Source organism: Uloborus diversus, chromosome 6 (assembly GCF_026930045.1).
Source record: "Uloborus diversus isolate 005 chromosome 6, Udiv.v.3.1, whole genome shotgun sequence".
NCBI lineage: Eukaryota > Metazoa > Arthropoda > Arachnida > Araneae > Uloboridae > Uloborus > Uloborus diversus.
Genome location: NC_072736.1, coordinates 89,207,376 through 89,227,548, shown reverse-complemented (window position 1 = coordinate 89,227,548; position 20,173 = coordinate 89,207,376). Strand labels below are relative to the sequence as shown.

The following is a 20,173-nucleotide window of genomic DNA, read 5'->3' as shown; positions in this document are numbered from 1 at the left end:
AATCGTTTCTTACAATTCAAATAATTGCAATTTATTTTTTTAATTTGTTTTGTGAAAAAATTAAAACTAACAATTAACTTTATGTATCAATAGGTTCAGCGCAGGGTACGAAATCCCAAGTATTATTCGATTTCGTATTTTCGTTCAGTGCAGATTGTCGCTTGCCACATGAACTAGTCTCGTGTTGGAAAGCTTTTTCCACACGTAAATGTTTGTACGGAAAAAAATATTTTTGAATTTTTAATTGAAATATACCTTTTCTGAGGAAATTTTGCTGGAGCCATAAGATTTTTTGAGAAAAGTCATTCGTTGCAGTAAATAATTTATTGCTCTTAAAAACTTTATTGTTGTGCATTGATCCTTTATTTGTTGCTAACATGTGTATTTAAACAGTTGGATAGTAATATGGTACCCGTCCAGCGTCCACGTTCCACGTAGACCTGTCAATATATTATACAATACAGTATATTATACAAAACCAGTAATTTTTTTTTAAATTACTGGTTTTGAAATTAAAATTCACAAAACAATTGACAATTGTTAATTGTAGTAAATTGCAATTAACAATTAATTGTTAACTGTAGCAAACTGCAATTAACAATTAATTAATTGTTAGTTGTAGTAAACTACAATTAACAATTAATCAACTGTTAATCACTAATTGTCCATACAATTAAAATTTGCCCAACTCTGAGATATATATATATATATATATATATATATATATATATATATATATATATATATATATATATATATATATAATTATTTTAATGAGCTTATTATTTTTGATTCTTTTTGAAAGCGTTTTTTTTTAAAGAAAATAATACATTAGCTGCTTTGTTTACAAGGTGCTACTACCTTGTTTGTTCATTTATTTTTTACGCATCTCTTTCTTTAGATGAGCAAGGCACATTTTATTTCTAGAAATGAGCTTAAAATATTTTAAAAGTTATGTTGAAATAATTTGCAATTCTAGCTAATTCTGAGAATGTTGATCAGATTTTAGAAGGATGATGTACGGAAAAGTGGACTCGTTTAGCTTTGGACAGAACTTCTTGTTTTTATTATTTCACCATCGTACTGTTTCCTGCTGAGTTTTGTTAGAGGCACTTCCACCTTTCGATGACAAAATAACTACTTGTCATAGGCTGTACAGCTCGTGAAAGTTTTTACAAAATTGAACGAAAATTAAATATACAAGTGTTTCCATAGTTTCCTCACCCTTGTCCCATGAAAATCTTGATGTAGTTCATCTGGTTTGTTCTTGGAACGAAACGTATGCAAGTATACTGGTGATAATTAGCCATTCCTTGTTGAATGAGACCGGCTCTGCTTGCTATAAAAAGAATACAGAAAAATTAATATTGAATTGAGGGTTCAATATTACAGCTTAGATAAATATGATTCTTTCCAAAGGTATCAAACTTTAACCCTTATCAAAACGGTGTGAACAACGGAATAACTTTTTTGTTTTCCTCGACCCATTTAAGAAGCTAGAACTTTTTAATGCACCATTAATGCAGATAATTTAACATTCACATTCACAACATCGTGAAATTCGAAATTGTTTATAGCGTATCTGTGCTTTTTTTTTTTTTCTTTTTTCACTCAGAGCTAAGGGTGTGACACCGATGTTCATGTTTTGGAAATATCGATGTTTCTGTTAAAACATCGATATTTTTAACATCGGTGTTTTACTTTCGATGTTTTTAAAACATCGATGTTTTGCGTTCGATGTTTTTTCGATGTTGATACTTTTGTATTGTAATTGAAAATGTTAATAAAACTTCTCACAGAGAAGCGACATCGTTTGAAAAACATGATTCAAAACACCGATCTTCAGAATGAATATATATATATATATATATATATATATGACCCAAAAACAATGAACTCTCGTAAACATCAACAAAAGAAGTACTGTAGCCCTATAGTTCTCAAATACAGATCTCATTTTCACACGTATGTTGCGAAATTATTTCTATTAAATTGAATTCATGATTTGAGGTTTAGTATTTTCAAAATATTCGTCGGGTACGCATTCTTTTGTATTGCTAAAATTAACAAATATATGTATTACTTATTTCTGGCTTCACAGAAATTTCCGAAATAATAGCTATAATTCAACGAACTGACGCAATGCCAAAAGAGTTAACTGATCCACTCAGAAACATTTGTTAGAGATTATCATATATGCAATTCTGTAGTGTTGTATATTTAAAAATGCTTGTTATATATTGGATCGATGTTTTAAAACATCGGTATTTGAAAATATCGATGGTCCATGTATCAATACCATCGATGTTTTAATTTCTCACATCGATGTTTTGAAATATCGATGTTTTGCTTTCGATGTCGCGCCTCTACTCAGAGCTATCGAACACATCTCCAAATGGTCTTGCGTGCACAAATACAGATACTCTTCGATCATAATGACCCTTTTAGGTTTAGTGAACTTAAATTTATGAAAATTTTGTCAAAAAACAAATAAAGAGAAAGAAGAAATGTGTTGACTTACAAAAACTAACAGTAGCTGCGAAATCGAGAAAATTTTTAGCCTGATTTTAACCGTGAAATGGCATATGCAATAGAGCAATCAAGCGTAAAAATAAAAATGTTTTATTTAAACTTGAATTTAGCTCGATGAATCGTTTTTAAATAAATAACGCATTTTAATGGGGAAGAGAGATGCAGCTAACAAATAGTTACTTTTAGCTTCGAAAACGAATTTCTTTCACTTTTTTTTTTTAATTCTAAAGATTTAGGCTTCTTTCACACGAGAGATGTTTAGGTGATTTAAATTTTCTTATAATATTATATTTGGGGCACTACTATAGGATTAGGTTGGTCCCGACTATAGGGGCAAACCTAACCTGGTAGCATATTGATGGCTATCCAAATCCAAGCATTACGGCCCATTTTTTACTGTAAATCATTTTATATTTTATTCATTGTTGTATTTGTTGGTGTGTGTGAGCGATATTCAAGAACTAGTTGTACCGAAAGCCGATATGAGCAATTGACAAAGCATTATTTTTTCTCCTCTCATTGATTTGTCAAAAAAAAAATACTGTGTATTATCTTTATTTGCAATCGACTCAAACCTGTTTTTGTACAATATTTTTTTTTTTTTTTTTTTGCGATGTATAAAAATTTCAATCAGATTGGGACTCAATTGACGAAATTACTTATAACACGGACGAAGTTGTTAATAAAACGGACGAAGTTATTAATAAAACGAATGATTTCTTATGCTATATTTTTATGCGGACCCTATCCATCGCACAAAAAGAGGTTTGGGTGTATAACTTTTAAAAGTTTTGTTAGTCTTTGTTTTTGTGGTCCCAATTACCCTTTCTAAGGCTTCGAAATACAGAATTTTTTATATTTATTTACGTACTAATTTTTAAATTTCCTGCGAAGGAAAAACCCCTAATCCTCCTAAAATGGATGAATTTGTATTAAGGAAGCGCTGTATCACTCTTTTGATATACTTTCCCCTCTGAATTCAATCCAAAAGGGGCAGCAGAAAACATTAAAAAAAGGTACAAAAAAACAAAGTTTGGTTTTATGTATCAGGGGAAGAGATAAACTTAGTGAAAAAAAACGTACTTAAAAATGTTTTGATTTGCCACTGAAACAAAAGTTATCCGGACAAAAAAATAGCCCCCCCCCCCCATACCATAAATCTCATAGTGCCCTGTTAAGTCTAAATTTGTCCTTGCCTACGCGAACCGCATTACCTGCACACATGTACACATGCACAGCCAAATGTACATATTTTATCCCTTATTATTATTATTAAACATATTTTTTTTTTCGTAGGATAAAATATAACAGAGTTTTGGGATAAACATTTTTTTCGGAGCTAGTTTTTAATTACTTTTCTTTCACTTTTTAACAGGGTTAATTGATTTAAATCAGCTTGATTCAAATCAAGTGATTTTTAAAAAAAAATCTTTGATTTAAATGAAATTAATTTTACATTTTTAGAATGTGTTGCTCAAAATTTAACTACATTGCATTATACAACCTTAACGTCAACAGACAAAATTACATAAATCCCTCTTTCTATGCGTGAAAAAGATTTTTTACTCTTGCAATAGTGCTTTTACTCAAAAAGTACAGTTCAATTTAGTACAGAACCAATCAAAAATTTGCAGTTTTTCTTATATACCATCACTAATATAGTTAAGAAAAGTAATTGCTCAGCATATTCTTTTACACTAAAACGTACATGATGAAAACCTTATTTTTAAGCGTAGCATACAACAAAATCACTTCTTATCTAAGAATTATGTATAATGTATTTATAAATCTTTAAAATGTGTTGAATAGTTAGAGAACTTGTCTTAGTTTAAAAAGTAAGCTGAATAAATTCATCTATAGTATGAGATATATTATGTTTATAAATATAAAAGTAATTTTAAAAAAATCGCGAACACTGCTTTTTAACTTACCAAGTGAAGGATCGATAACGTATGGAACTACGCCACCTGGCCATCTGTACTGTTGACCTGGAATTCCATTTCGTTCCACATCCTATAATAAATCATATTTGATCAGCCGAAGACATTATTAACGTATAAAATCTTTTAATTTATGTGCTTTTTCTATCTTTTGCTCACATAATTTTACTTCAGCGCTCTAACGAAGAATATACTTTTGTTGGAAAAATACCAAAAGCCCCGGTTGTGATATCCGGAGACGGAAGTTTATTCCGTGTTATGGACTCATCAATCTGGAGTAGTCTATAACCGAGTTGTAGGCAGATGTTATCTCATTGAATGTGATAGTGTAAAAAAAACTGGTAGCTAAAATAAATTCAGCACAGCACCGAGTGTCCACAGTAATGCTACGGTTTAAATGCTTCAGGTTTCGGAATAATTATTTATACTTAATTTTGGTTTTTACAATGAACTAAAGATGTAAATTTTGTACATTATTTATTCATGCCAAACTTAGTTACTTTTTTTGTATACTTTTTGGAAATGGTACATTTTTGTGTCTCAGAAAACCCGCGCCACGGTTGTCTAAGTAAGTAGAAGTCTTTTTCGAACATTTTTTTCTTATTCGTTTTATTTTCTGAACAGCAGTACCAATCTGTGTGCGATACAAACAGGTCTATTTATGATGTTTGAAAAAAAAATTTTAAATGTCTTCTACTGTACATATGATTTGGACCATCGTTTCGATTTTTCCGGGGGACGGGAGGGGTCGGAAGGTAATTAATACAAATTGTATTAGAAAATAACTAAAACCAAGCCCACTTATATGTAAATACATTAATTTTGCAAACCCAGGTGGGCAATTCCCCCCCCCCTAAATGGTGGGCCTTCATATGAGATATGAGAGGAGGGATCAGATTATTTTCTGTTGTATAGGTTGCTCACTAACTTCTAACTTCATCAGGGGTGCATTTAAATTTTGGGGAGGGCAGAAATTCTGAATTTGCTGAATAAAACTTCAAATTTTCCCGAATGAAGATAATTTTGCCGAATGGAAATCCTAATTAACTAAACAATATCAACTACTAATTTTTAATCTAACAACAAATTACTAAAAAATTTTTTTTCATTGTCTGAATGATAATTATTAATCTTAACATTTTTTTTTAAATTTATTTACAATTTTTTTTTGTCGTGGGCCATTCTATCGTCACGTGTGGGACAATCCAAACTCTATAATTTCACCAACATTTTCTTATAGATCTTACTACAGTACACTCCCGATTATCCGCGGGGTGGATTATCCGCGAGTCAATCAACAATCAGGAACATGTATTTTCGCAACAAAAAGAAAATACCAATGGGTTTTTTTTCCGAAAAATTGTAAATTTAAACTCAGCTGTTTTTGTTTTATTTATTTGGTTATTTATTATTTTTTTGGGAGGTTGGGAGGGGCGGGGGCTTTCTTCATTGGGGTGCATACACTTGTTTGTTATTGACGGAAAGTTCCGTTGTGCAAAAATACAAAATATTTTTACTACACTATATATATTTCAACTCTTTGTAAAAAGTATTATGGATCAGTGCAGCCGAGTTTTAGAGGAAGGACAATTTTCAACCTTATTTGTCCCTTATTTGAGTCTTTTTGTGGTTCATCCGCGATTTTTATTATCCGCGGCAATTGTGCCACCCAATTCCGTGGATAATCGAGAGTTTACTGTATTTTAATTAAACAGTAGTAAGCACCTTTTTTAATCTTTACATTTGATATGAAGTTACACCTGTCACAGTTATATGTTAATTAAGTAACTTTTTTACTTGAAATTTAACTTATTTGCATGCGTCACGTGCGGGACATCCAAAATCAACCTCTTGTACTTTGCTATATGCACTGCTTAATATTTTTTCTGTATCAATGTATAGCAATGACGAAATAAATTTGAAAAGCTAATGGTCCAACGTAAAGAAAAAAATACCTCATTTGTTGAGAAATAATAGTTAAAACAGTTGAAAAAAATTATGTGCACGGCCCTTTCACTGAAAACTGTCATTTTGTTCCGCGCGTCACGGTACCTACATTTCATAAAAAAGAAATAATTTTAAAAGGTAATGAAGAAATGTTTTGCTTGAGAAGTCAAACGTACATTTGCGATTTCTTAAGTAACAAAATTTTGTTCATTACCCTTTTAAAGTATTGTTTTTATTTCAATACTAGAAATTCATTCGTCAAGGTATGGCGGGTAAAAATTGCTTCTACGTTTGAACGAAGTCATTGCCTGTCTGGTGATATTTTGATACTTGAAATTGTAACCCTAACTCCGGTCGATTATCCTAACCCTAAACTCCAGTTGGTAGCGTTCATTGTTGACCATTTTTTCGTTTCTTTATTCCCCAGAAATGGCACAGTCTTGTCAGTAAAACAGTTAAGTTACCCGATCGAGTTCAGCCTTGTCACAATAAAGCCATTCCCAGCATGTTAAACATTACCAAAACATATTATCAATTTATCATCCCGTGGCGCGAGATTCATCGGCTATTATGTATATGAGGATATGAAGTGTCACGTGCGGGATAAAATTACCATTTTCTATGGAATTTCCCAGTTAAAGAGAAAATAATGCAAAAGCGAATTTGCTTTTACATTGAACTTTCTTTGGGGAAGGATCGGGGTTGCTAATATATTACCCACTTTTTTACCCAAGTCAATAAGGGGTTAATGTCGGAACAAATTAGGGACAAGATGAATTTTTGAAAGTTGTTAGTACCCAAGGAGGAGAATAGTTTCCAAACGTTCCCGCCTCCCCCCTTCAGCTTTCTCCCCTAGCCTCCCTTAAGTATAAAATTATAGGTTTTTAAAGAAATTCTTATGTCTCCGTTAAATGTTATTTCAATCTTTTAAACTTAACATATTTTTAATTAATCCTTATATTATGAGAAATTAGTGAATAAATTTTAATTTGTTATACAATTAATAGTTTTTTTTTTCTGTAATTCGAGCAATTACGTCATTTTTCTTCATTTTTCGTTTTTAATGATATCTTCGGGGCTTCTCACGTCTAATATTAGTTATTTGAAAAAAATAAGCAGCGTAGTTTTTAGAGAAGTTTCTAAGCTTTCTAAAGATGTATACATATATTGAATTATACAGTCAACTTTACGCATAGAACACGCGACAAGACGACACGCTCCAACTTACTGACGCACTAGAAGCCTTCTCCTTACAACAGTCAATAAAAGGTTTCTGACGGAAGCAATTAGGGACATGCTGATTTTTTGTCCGTAATTATTACTAAAGGAGAGGAATATCATCTCAATAGGCCCCCCTACCAGACCCCTCCCCCCCCCCCGAAGTTTTGCACGTGTTTCTAATTATGAGCATATCTTGGTTATTGTTCACTCGAAATGACAGTTTGATGATAAGCATTACACTATTTTATTCCTAAAAGACCGTTCTTTAACCTGAAGTTTTCAGAAAAATTAATATTCGCTCGATAAATTGTTAAATTACTTAATTTTTATTTTAAATGCGTGTTTTCTATTAGTTTTTAAATACAATTCCTAAATTTTTGACACTTATCTCAAAACAGTTGAAGAAAAATAGTAACACATGTTTTAACCTTTTGGTTAGAAAAAACCTTGGATTATACTTTTTTGGGTAGCTCAGAATGCAGTGCAATGTGTACTTAAATGTCACTAATATTCGTTAGAAACCTTGCTTGTTTAAAACTTAAGATTCCTACGGGAGCATTAGAACTGGCCAAGTTTTCAGATACTTTTTTTTTATTGATAACTAAGAGTGTTATTGAGTCCATAAAACATAGGGTTTTCCTGGAAGCTGGCTCTCCAGATGTTGAACTATTATCCTCAGAGAATGTGCCCCGATCAGGGAACTGTATCCCCCCGGTATAAAACGGGGAGTTAGGATTTTTCGTGAGGAGAAGAGATAGTTTGGAGAGAGAGAGGATAGAGTTTGGAGGAGAGAAGAGCTTTCCCGAGCTCTGGGTGTTTCTCCGAGACGTCTTGTCTGGAGTCATGATAGAAACGAGTGCCTTTGGATTACTTCATTGATATGGGACTGAAATCTTGGTACGTACCATACCACTTCCCACTACTTAATTCGTACCAGTAGATTAAAAATTTAATTTCTTTGGAGAGCAGAACTATGATGTGTTTAATTCTTGAAATCTTTAATGTTTTGAATATAAATATATAACTCCTGACTAAATATCTAAACTTAGGTTAGAATTGTATATGAACTATTTTATTTAATAAACTTTCGATGTGCAAAAATGAATCCAACTATTATTTCTCTTATATTCTACAATCCAAAGTCCACCAAATCAAACACAACGCTTTGTACCAAACTCCACCGTGGGTTTTCGGCCCAGCAATAGTATGCACGACACAAAAAGAAATTTTTTTTAGAAAATGCGAGAAACAAAAAAAAAATTGCTGTAAATAATAGTTTTAGAAATGGGCGAAAGAAGAATAATACCAGCATTGACAGCCGAAGATGATGCTCATATACATATAGTAAAATTTGCTCTACAGAAGTTCAAGAAGTACTCGAAATTGTTGTCTTTGTTAGTGGCTATTACTCCAGAAAAAAAATTAATTTTTTGCAAAGGTGGCAAGGAACCAATGAAAATCTGTTACAGCATTGGTATTTTAATCCAGAAGCTTATGGAAGTTAGAAAAACTCTTTTGTTATGCAATCACTGGGTGTGACACAACATCATGTTTTTATTGTTTGGGATAGATAAAAGTCATTGAAATGATACAACCATCAGCGGAAACTCAACGGCAAGCATCAACATTTTTGTTAGGTCAATAGTTTATCTGCAAGTCCAATGGCTTAATGTCACCTGCAAGTGACCAGCCAGTCCAATGACTAAGTCCATTGATACCGTGCAGTCAATGGACTTAAGAACAATTTATCAACAACTGAATGGGATGGAGTTTGGAGTCAATTGGCGAAAACAGAAAGGAGACAAAATTCTCCAACCATTGAAAATTGTGTAAAAACGTTTACACTAAATGAACTATTGAATTCGGTGTCGTGTTCATGTAAAGTTGATTGTGTCAAACATTGTATATGTACGATGGTAGGTTCATGGTTACACGAGAATCAAGACAGGCCCCTCGTCAATATGTTTCCTGACAACCTTCCCGCAATAAAAAACGTTGAAATAAAAACTGATCTGATTCCGTGCCGAGCCCTTCCAAGGCCGGACCCCTATTTTCCAACTGAGCTGACATGGCCTCTCATCGGCCCTCGGTAGGCTTACTTACAGTACCGATGTGCGAGAACTGCAGCAGACATTTCTTGAAACAACGCATCAATAATGGACTACGATGAAGACTTAATTCAAGATGAATGAGCTTATAATAATACTAAACAAATTACCTATTTTTACTGCTCTAAATTTCTTTTATTAAAAACAATGGCAAAAAAATTTATTAAACAAATTAGGGGCGAGTGATAAGTTTAGAATGATAAATATACAGTTACGGTCGCACATTAAGAAAACTCTTAAAGAATATATCTGTTAAGAGTGCGTGGATATATAGTTTTATGCGTAAAATCACCGTCAGAGAGTTTAAAAATTGTTCTAATACTTCCGTTCAATTATTTTCAAATTTAGAGATTTTCTTTAAAATAAATATGTTTTCTGAACTGTCTTTAAATATATTAGTTTCAAAGAATATATTAGTTAGAAAGAAAGCCAAAGGGGGGAGGAGAATATTGAGATAATATTCCTCTCCTTTAGTACTAATTACAGACAAAGAATGAGCATGTCTCTAATTGCTTCCGGCAGAAACCTTTTATTGACTGGTGTAAGCTAGGAGAAAGCTTCTAGTGCGTCAGCAAGTTGGTGCATGCCGTCTTGTCGCGCGTTCTATGCGTAACATTGGTTGTAAAATTCTACTTTTGTATACATCTTTGGAAAGCTTAGAAACTTCTAAAAACTACGCTGCCTATTTGTTTTTTCAAATAACTAATATTAGACTTGAGAAGCCCCCAATATTACATCAATAAAAACGAAAAATAAAGAAAAATGACGTAATTGCTCAAATTACAAAAAACTATTGATTGTATAAAACATTTAAAGGTAACTTCTTATTTTTTATGTTATTAGAATTAAAAATATGTTAAGTTGAAAAAGATTTGAATAATATTTAACGGAGTTATAAGATTTCTTTAAAAACCTATAGTTTTATACTTAAGGGGGCTAGGGGGAAACTCAAGGGGGAGAGGAGAGGACTTTTAGGAAAATACTCCCCTCCTTGGGTACTAACAACTGTCAAAAATTCAGCTTGTTCCTAATTTGTTCCTACACTAGGTCATTTTTGGCCTTTATTGACTGGGCTATGATTAAAGTTTGAAACCATTGAGCTAGAGTCACATACAAAATTGCATATCAATTTCAATAAAAAATACAGGCATACCATACTCCATATTGCTAAGAAAAGAATGAGAAAAGCTTTGCTAAATTATGGCAAAAAGCTCATTTATTTGGCTGTGTACGAAACGAAAGAGAACAGCAAGGTGTCGAGACTCCTTTCTCATTCATGCAGTATAACTACGGTGATCGGACGAGAACCGGTATTTTCAACCTGGTATGGCCATTGACTCATGCAACGACCATTTTGCCTTTTTCTGCTTTTTTTTTTTTTTTTTTTTTTGGTAGGCAATGTGGGGGCGTTGAATCCTGCTACATTACAAGCGAACTTAATTTCATTTTTAGTGTTAATTACTTAGCTGTGAGTATAACTTAAATAATACGGGAGGGTTTCTTACTGAAAATCTGCGATACTACTCGTATGCAACATAAAATGCTTTTTTTTTTTTTTTTTTTTTTTTTCATTTTACCACCACCGATACACTGAAAAATAAGTGAAAAAATTGTGAAAATAATCCAGTAAAGAATATAGGTTTTGATAATTTTTTTAATATTTTTAGGGGGCGAATACCCCTATGAGTCTCCTTTCTTGCTACCAATGTTCATGTTTTTGTACTTATCCCTTTTCTAGCCCTTTTAGAAGAATGATAACGAAAAATATTATGCCCCCGTCTCCTCTAAATAAAAATAATGACTATAAAGTTGTTGAGAACTGAAAAACTGTTGAAAACTAATAAAAAGTAAAAATATTTTGCGGTTTTTTTTTTTTTTTGAAGGAACAACCTTTTTGCTCAAAAATAAATAATAATGTTTCAAAGCAAGTTTAATTATACACTGCATTATTCTGTCTTTTTGTACTGCAATTTTCAAAACAAATTTCCAAATTGTTCGTTTTGAAAAAGCAAGGTTATGTTAACTATTTCACTTTACCCTACATTCCCTATTTTCAAGCTCAAGCTCTAGAACTACGAATGGAATAATTATAGAATAAACATCTCGCGATCGTCTGCTTGAAATAACATACAGTAAGTTGAAATAAAGAAACATACTAAATAAATATACTAGGATATTTTCAGTAATAATGATAACACATGTTACTCTGCAATATATAAGAGAGAAAAAAAAATTAAAATGGTTAATTTTCGTAGTTTTTGCACAAGGTGTTCTTTACGCCACACGCAACAGAGGTACACAGGTTGTTGTTTTCGCTTATCATAGTACGATCTATACTCATTCATCTATACTCCTATCTATACGTAGGCATTCATATTTTGTTTTTTTTTTCTTTGTGTGTATATTTAAATTGTGAACAAGTAAGGCGCATATAGATAGTTTTTCTTCTTACAGAGCGGGAATGAAATAGTTTTATTTTGCTAAAAAAAAAAAAAAAAAGTGCAATGGGGTTGTTTCCTTCAGAAAAAAGTAATACTTTTTTAGTAAATGAAATTGATAGAATAGGCAACAAAAAAAAGCGAGAAAAAACTTTAATTCTCCCAACGTTTTTAATTTTTCTGTTTTTAATGTCCAGTTTTGGAAGTAAGGCGTGGTCATTATGACGTCACAAGTGATGCACTTCTGCGAGCTACTCTACTGGCACGCTGAATGCTTACGCTTGCTGTATACCGCTTTTACAGCCTTTGATAATTATAAAGTGAACTAAATATTGCTCTCTACGCTTGCTATCAAACACATCGATGCCACTACATGTGAGTTCAGATGCGAATTAAATATTGCGCTCTGCGCTAATGGCACCAGTGAATGACATTTCATCACTTGTGATATCATTTGCAGAAGCGTAAAAAGGGAAATTAAATCTGCTCATCCATAAATTTTTTTTTAATATTAAACTTCGTGAAATATTTAAAAAGTGGTCAAATCTTATGTCTTTCAGCATGCTATTTCAGAAAAAAAATTACTCTTAAAATTTCGGAAGCGACCCGGCTGTGCATGTACACTCGCTTGTTACCTCCTTACATTAGAACACATAAAAAGGATTCCCTGCATATTTATGTCGTTAAAACTTGAAACTGTTACCTTGAATTTTTTATTTTATTTATTTACTAGCAAAAATACCCGGCGTTGCCTGGGTCAGTAATAATTGTGAGAAACAATCGCTACTTTTGTTTTCTGTTTTAACTGAAAAAACTCAAAAGACACCGCTTTGACGTCATTAAAAATTGAGCGTCATCCTTACCCATAAAAGTAAAACAGAAATAAGTAAAAAGAACGAAAGAGTATTCATTTAGAAACGAAAGCTCAAAGTGAAGCATATAAAAATTTGAAGAATTTCCAAAATATATCTAACAAAAACAAAGATCACTAAAAAAACTGTGCGCTTTATTTACTTAAATAGTACACACACAAAAAAAAGAAAAAAATGCTCTCTACTATGTTTACCTAAGTGTGCAAAAAGTGAGTTTCCAAATGTTTAAATGACTTTAGACTCATGTTTGCTCCGGAGAAGCCTTGATTCAAAATTTACATTATGATTACTTTTAATGTTGCTGTTGTTAGGCAACGAATTTTCGAAACAATGGGTTTAATCTTTAATCATTTGATGTGGAAATTACATGACATTCACAGTTTTCGATCGCGCCATTTTTAAACTAAGATTTTTAGCAAGAAATTATAGCCTAAGTTGTTCCCCGATAATGTAGCTATCAATGGTGAAAAAATGGTTAAAATCCGTCCAGTAGTTTTAAAGTTTACCCCGGACATCCGGACAGAAGTAGCCCTTTATGTGTAAAGATGAGGATGCAACTCCTAAGAAAGCAATAAGTGTCATGCTTGCTCAAGAGAGGCCTTGATTAAAATTTACATTATGATTACATTTAATGTTGCTGTTGTTAGGCAACAAATTTTCGAAATAATGGGTTTAATCTTTAATCATTTGATGTGGAAATTACATGACATTTACCGTTTTCGATCACGACGTTCTTAAACTAAGTTTTTTAGCAATAAATTATAGCCTAAGTTGTTCCCCGATTATGTAGCTATCTATGGTGAAAAAATGGTTAAAATCCCTCAAGTAGTTTTGAAGTTTACCCCGGACACCCGGACAGAGATTTGCCCTTTATGTATAAAGATGAGGATGCAATTCCTAAGAAAGCAATGTCATGCTTACCCCAGAGAGGCCTTGTTTCAAAATTTACATTAAGATTACTTTTAATATTGCAGTTTTTAGGCAACGAATTTTCGAAACAATGGGTTTAATCTTTAATCATTTGATGTGGAAATTACATGACATTTACTGTTTTCGATCACGACGTTTTTAGACTAAGTTTTTTAGCGATAAATTATAGCCTAAGTTGTTCCCCGATTATGTAGCTATCTATGGTGAAAAAATGGTTAAAATCCCTCAAGTAGTTTTGAAGTTTACCCCGGACATCCGGACAGAGATTAGCCCTTTATGTATAAAGAAGATGAGGATGCAACTCCTAAGAAAGCAATGTCATGCTTGCTTCAGAGAGGCCTTGTTTCAAAATTTACATTATGATTACTTTTAATATTGCTGTTGTTAGGCAACGAATTTTCGAAACAATGGATTTAATCTTTAATCATTTGATATGGAAATTACATGACAATTACTGTTTTCGATCACGACGTTTTTAGACAAAGTTTTTTAGCGATAAATTATAGCCTAAGTTGTTCCCCGATTATGTAGCTATCTATGGTGAAAAAATGGATTAAATCCCTCCAACAGTTTTGAAGTTTACCCCGGACATCCGGACAGAGATTAGCCATTTATGTATAAAGATTTATTGTAGTACCTTAACTTTTCTTTTGTTTTAAGAACATGCTTAAGTTTTTACTTACAAAAGGACCGTCAATTCCAAGCATGTCACCACCGAACAGATCCGGATTCTGCATAGCAATCATTCTTTCATCTGTTGAAAAAGAGAAAAACTGCTTTGAAAAAAAACAACACGTTGTAATTAAAATTTTCAATAAGACACAATGATATAGCTCTGAGAATGGTGTAAATTTGCTTTACGGGTTAAAACGTTTTTCGTTAAATTCTAATTCAATGATCTGTGACATCCATTTGCACTGTATATGTTCTAAAATACCAATCTTGATAACTCACGAGTTAATTGACAAAGTGTCTTTAATTGCATAATCTTTTATTTCGCTGTGTAGTTAAAGGGCGTATGAAGGTTCAAAAAGTTGTTTGCGTTCTGTAAATAGTTATCAAGTATTTTTTCAACTTTTTAGTCAACTGAGAAGTAAGAAAATCCTAAAGCAAAAGATATTCAACGATCAAAAGATAATCATTTGAGATATCGGCACCAAACTTTTCACTTTTCACTCCAGGGTCCCCCGTACCTACCACTATCTGTGGTTGAGCCAGTTGGATGGGACCCTGAAGACAGCTTTGATTTTTTTTTTTTTTTTTTTTGATCCAAACTAGAAACTGAGCAACCCCTGGTCAAGCGCCCACGGTATCGGTTTCACTTGGAGGACTTATCAACAAAGAATCTTTGTTATCAACACCAATCATATTTAACCAAGCAACGTACATGTATTTAAACCGTCGAGATTGCCCATAACAAAACAAAAATACTGATTTGAAGTGTTTCATTTTTTGATAAATTTTCCCGCATTGTTACTACCTTTATTCGTTCTCCTCTAATTGTTGCACAAGCCTGCCTATCGAATTCCAGACTACAACAACGGAATTCAATAATCCTAAAATTAAAGTGTAATTTTTTAAAAAACAGTCGAAATGTGATTTTTTTTCTCACCGATAGTGGTGAAATAAAAATCTTTAGAATAATGCATTACTTGTAGCATTTCAGAATTACAAAATTAGTTTTTACCCACAAAACTCACCCTTGGGGATATATGGGATGTCTAATGCTAAAAATGAACAATATAATAAAACTTTGTTAGGCTATATTTTCTAATGAAATTTCAATTAAACAAATTGTAATGTATGTCTGCATGCATAAAAAGTAAGACTCGCAACCACCGGTCCCCTTCCACTGAAAATGCCCTCTTTTTTTTATTCGTATTATATGCTAAATCTCCACTGTAATTTAACATGTACTTCTATAAGAATTATGAAACAATCCAGATAGAGAAAGGCAAGGGAAAAGGAATGTATAACTTCCAAAAACACTTACAGAAATTTTTCAATCTGTGTTTAACTTTGTGACAGTTTTGCAGTTCATATTAAACTGTTGGATTCCTTTTTCAATCATTCAAAAAGGTCAATGAAGTTCATAATGGACTGAAAAATGTTCATGCGTGATTCATAAAATATGAAACATCATTTTGAAAAGTTTGTTTATTGCAAAATGATGTTTTCCAAAATGATGAACAAGTAATATTCTATTGGTTCAATTATTATCATTGTTTTTAAATCTATTGAAAATCCGATTTACCGAATGTAATCAAAAGGATAACATTTTCGTATAGTTCATCTTGAAGCGCTGCTATCTCACGAATATATTCTCAACCAAAGCAAGATTTTGAAATGTAAAACCCTATACTTGCTAAAATATTTCACCAAAAAAAAAGGTATTGATAAACTTCTAATGGTAACTATTATAACTCTGATAAATTTATGAAAACACTGATTAGGGGAAGGTTGCCATCAATGAACCGCTTCCATGACTAGACCGCGAAGATATTTCTCGTACCAGAATTTGTGCAGACGTGTAATCAGTTTTAGTACTTTCTTTTGTCTGAAAACAGTCTACTGCAGAGTCATCAAGTAGCTAAAATTATTTAATCATATTGTTAATCGCCCAGAAAAGATTTCTACCATTATCTTACTAGTTACTGAGGTTTCCATTTAGTTATAACATGCTTTGAACATCACTGATCATCTAAACGTGAACGTTGACTTATAAGAGTCCCTTTTTAATTACAATTCCCCATACTTTATATTTCATCATGATTCGTCACAGCAGTATCACTTATAAGAATATTAAAAATGACGCAGTCGCTATCATTAGACCACCTGACAAAGTGGTTCATTCATGGAAAATCTCAAACATTGTTGTAATTTCAGCACAATTACTTTTGAAAATTGCTCAATTGTTTTAAAATAAATATCATAAAAATGAAAAATAGTTTCTCAGTAAATCATTAAAACTCTTATGCTTACTTTATTATAATTTCAAGGCAATTTTTTTTTAAATTGATTAAAAATTTAAAACATAACAATACAGTTTCAGATACTTTTGCTGTTCCAAAAAAAAAGCAAAAATTAGTAAAATTATGGCCAGTGGACAAGTGAGAGCATGTAACGTGGTACAGTAGCTTACAGAAATGGTGGTATGGACCTTAACGAAGTCTGCCGACAGTATAGAGTCCTGAAAGCGACTTTAAATAGTCGCAGAGAAGGTAAAAATCGATTTCTTGTTACTTTAACTACTTATTAAAAATGTGGGAGGTAAGCCCTCCGAAATAGAAATGTGATTAGTGAACCAAATTTGGAAACTAGAGAAGAAGTTTTTTGGAATTACTTCCAAAAAATTGGGGATATTGACCCTTCAAGAGGCTGAGAAAAATAACATATCCCATGGATTTAATTAAGACAAAAAGTATGTTAGTAGGTACTACATTATCTGGTAGTTTGAGACTTAAGTTTCTGGTTTCAATAATAAAATGGTCAAAAATGTTCTCTGATATTTTAGAGAGCAAGTACACTCTTGAGTCAAACGAAAATTTTCTAAACTGATTTAACAAAATTATCAACAGCTGAAAAGAGGTTAAAAAGATATTAGCTACGAACAGTGTTGCACAGGTTGGGAAAAGATCAAGTGGAGAACGAGGTGTGAAGACAGCAGCTGTGTGTTGTGTGAGTGCTGTTTGTTTGTTTTTTGTTTTTTTTTTTCTTTATGTTCCTCTTATCAGAAAATAAAAGATTTTAGAAAATAAATCTATTTTTCTATAACTTATTGTTACTTATAATGTTTATTGATCACCTGTTATAAATATTTAAGTTATGCACTGATTTTTTAATTTGAGAGTGTGGTCCATCGATGGAAACTCGATGGTCCATCCATAGCAATTGGTAGCCATGAATGGATCGCATGCTAGCATATTTATTTTCAATTTTCATTCTTTATTGTGTATTGTATTTATCATGAAAGTGAACATTATTATTTAAGGAGAAATATATTGAGAAATTGTTCCTATAATTAACGTGAAATTTGAGTTGGATATACTTTCTAAAAAAATTGAAAATTGTTATGTGGTTCATTGAGGGCAACCTTCCCCTAAATAAATTTAAAATAGACAACATTTTAATTTACTTCATCCAGAAACATAATTATAAAATTGTATTGTGTTTTTTTTTCTCTGGTTCTTATAACTGGAGCTCTCAAACTATTTAAAGCGGACTTTGGAATGTATGGTTTTATGTTTATTAAAAAAGTTTGCAAAAAAAAATATTCATACTGTTGTACTGGTTCAATTACTATGATTATGATAAATTCGTTGAAAATTTTATTAAACGAATTAGTGGATAATGGGCAATGGATGACATTTTTGTCAACCAGAAGCATAGCTGTTTTGAGAATGTATTATTTTTTCGCGATCTTATCAAAAGCATCATGTTTTGCGGTCCCTTGCACACGGCAATATTTACTTATTTTTTCCCCTTTAAAGAGGAAGTACGATTAAAGTAGAAGTATCTGGTATTTCTTTAAAAAATCTTACGCTGCACACAAAAGCTTGGTTTAAAAGTAGATTGTATAATTTAGATTGATATAAAAAAAGGGGCACCACCACCAGCAGAAAAAACGATCCCAAACTGAAATTTTGCCTCATATTAATAAGAATAGCAAATTTTTTAAATCGTCCTATCTGACCTAAAACATTCTATCGTTGATTATAGTAACGCTGCCTAAAGTTTATGTTGTCTAAATATGTTAAGTCAGAATGTCTTAGTAAAACTAGATATACTGCAATCAACTATCCGTTGTGAGTTGGTTTTGTATCCGTGAAAGAAGTTTGTGATCCAGGTTCGTACTCGGTTGTAGAAAGGAAAAATTAAGACTGTTGTTCTGATTTAGCTTTCTTGAAAATGAAAAAGGAAAAAACTTTAAGACTTTTACGAAAATTAGTCCCAAATATATCGGAAAGTATAAGATGAGTCAAGGAATTATTTTTAAATCGAATCTTTTGAACAAGAAAGGAAATTAGTACTATCAACTAATCTAAGCACAAAACAGTAATAAGCATGACAAAATTTAATCATTAAACATGTCTATCAGAACCCTTTGAATAATTCAGCATTTGAATTAAAATAGGTTACATTCTTTTCTAAACTAATCTTTTTTAAAATATTTCTTCGAATTTTAATGTGATACTTTTGTAAAGTTGAAGGAGAAATTAAGTACACATTCAAAAAAAAAAATTAATCACAGCAATGACTGAGGAAAAAAAAGCCGATAAAAATTTATCGTTAGTTAAGATACCCATCCTCCAATGTCATTTTTTTTTTTGCATTTAATGTCATTTTCTCATTATTGGAAGTTTTAATGTGATTCAATAGTTTACTCTCTAAATATCACCAACAGTGGCCAAATTGAAACCAGATTTTAAAAAAAAAAGAATTTTTAAATCGCAAAATTTGTCGCCAAGTTGGCGACAAAACTTGGCTACCAAAAGACTGGCGATATATCGAAAAGTATCCGCCAAATTATTACACCACTTGAGTGTACATCGAAATTAACAATGATTTCCCCCCAAAAAGGGGCAAAAGACCCCCTTTGGAGCATTCGAATGCAACCAAAAAAGAAGGTGCACAACTAGACCCCACTAAGAGTCTAAGTACCAAATTTCAACTTTCTAGGACATTCCGTTCTTGAGTTATGCGACATACATACGCACATACATACTTACATACAGACGTCACGAGAAAACTCGTCGTAATTAACTCAGGGATCGTCAAAATGGATATTTCGGGTGTCTTTACGTTCCTAGGCATTTATCCACGCGTGGTCGGGTTGAAAAATGAACTCAACATTCATTCGGGGGGTGAGCAAAATGGAAATTAAGGCCGATTTTTGAGTGAAGATTTTTTCGCGAATACAATATTTCCTTTTTTGTAAAAGGAAGTAAAAATCAATTGGTAATGAGTTTTGGTATGATGGTACTGACAACTAGAGATGAAAATTTAAAAAAAAAACTTTACTGCTCCCCCATAAACACGTCCTTTTCAACATTAGAGATTGGGTACCTTATCATCGATATTTTTGATACATAACATAAAATTCATTTCAGTTTCCAAAACCAAGAATTTAAAAAAAAAAATCGACTAAATAGATCTTAGGAAACAAAACAAAATTAATCCTGAGA

General features: G+C 32.1%; 1 protein-coding gene across 1 annotated transcript in view; it reads right to left on the bottom strand.

Moving 5' to 3' along the window:
- Positions 1-20,173, bottom strand: part of LOC129224644 (astacin-like metalloprotease toxin 5) — a 35,245-nt gene that overhangs the window by 14,549 nt on the left and 523 nt on the right. Inside the window, exons 2-4 of the mRNA XM_054859127.1 lie at positions 14,672-14,742; positions 4,464-4,545; positions 1,225-1,339 (exon numbers count right to left, since the gene is read on the bottom strand). Coding sequence (XP_054715102.1) covers positions 1,225-1,339; positions 4,464-4,545; positions 14,672-14,742 — 268 coding nt within the window. The remainder of the gene's footprint in view (positions 1-1,224; positions 1,340-4,463; positions 4,546-14,671; positions 14,743-20,173) is intronic.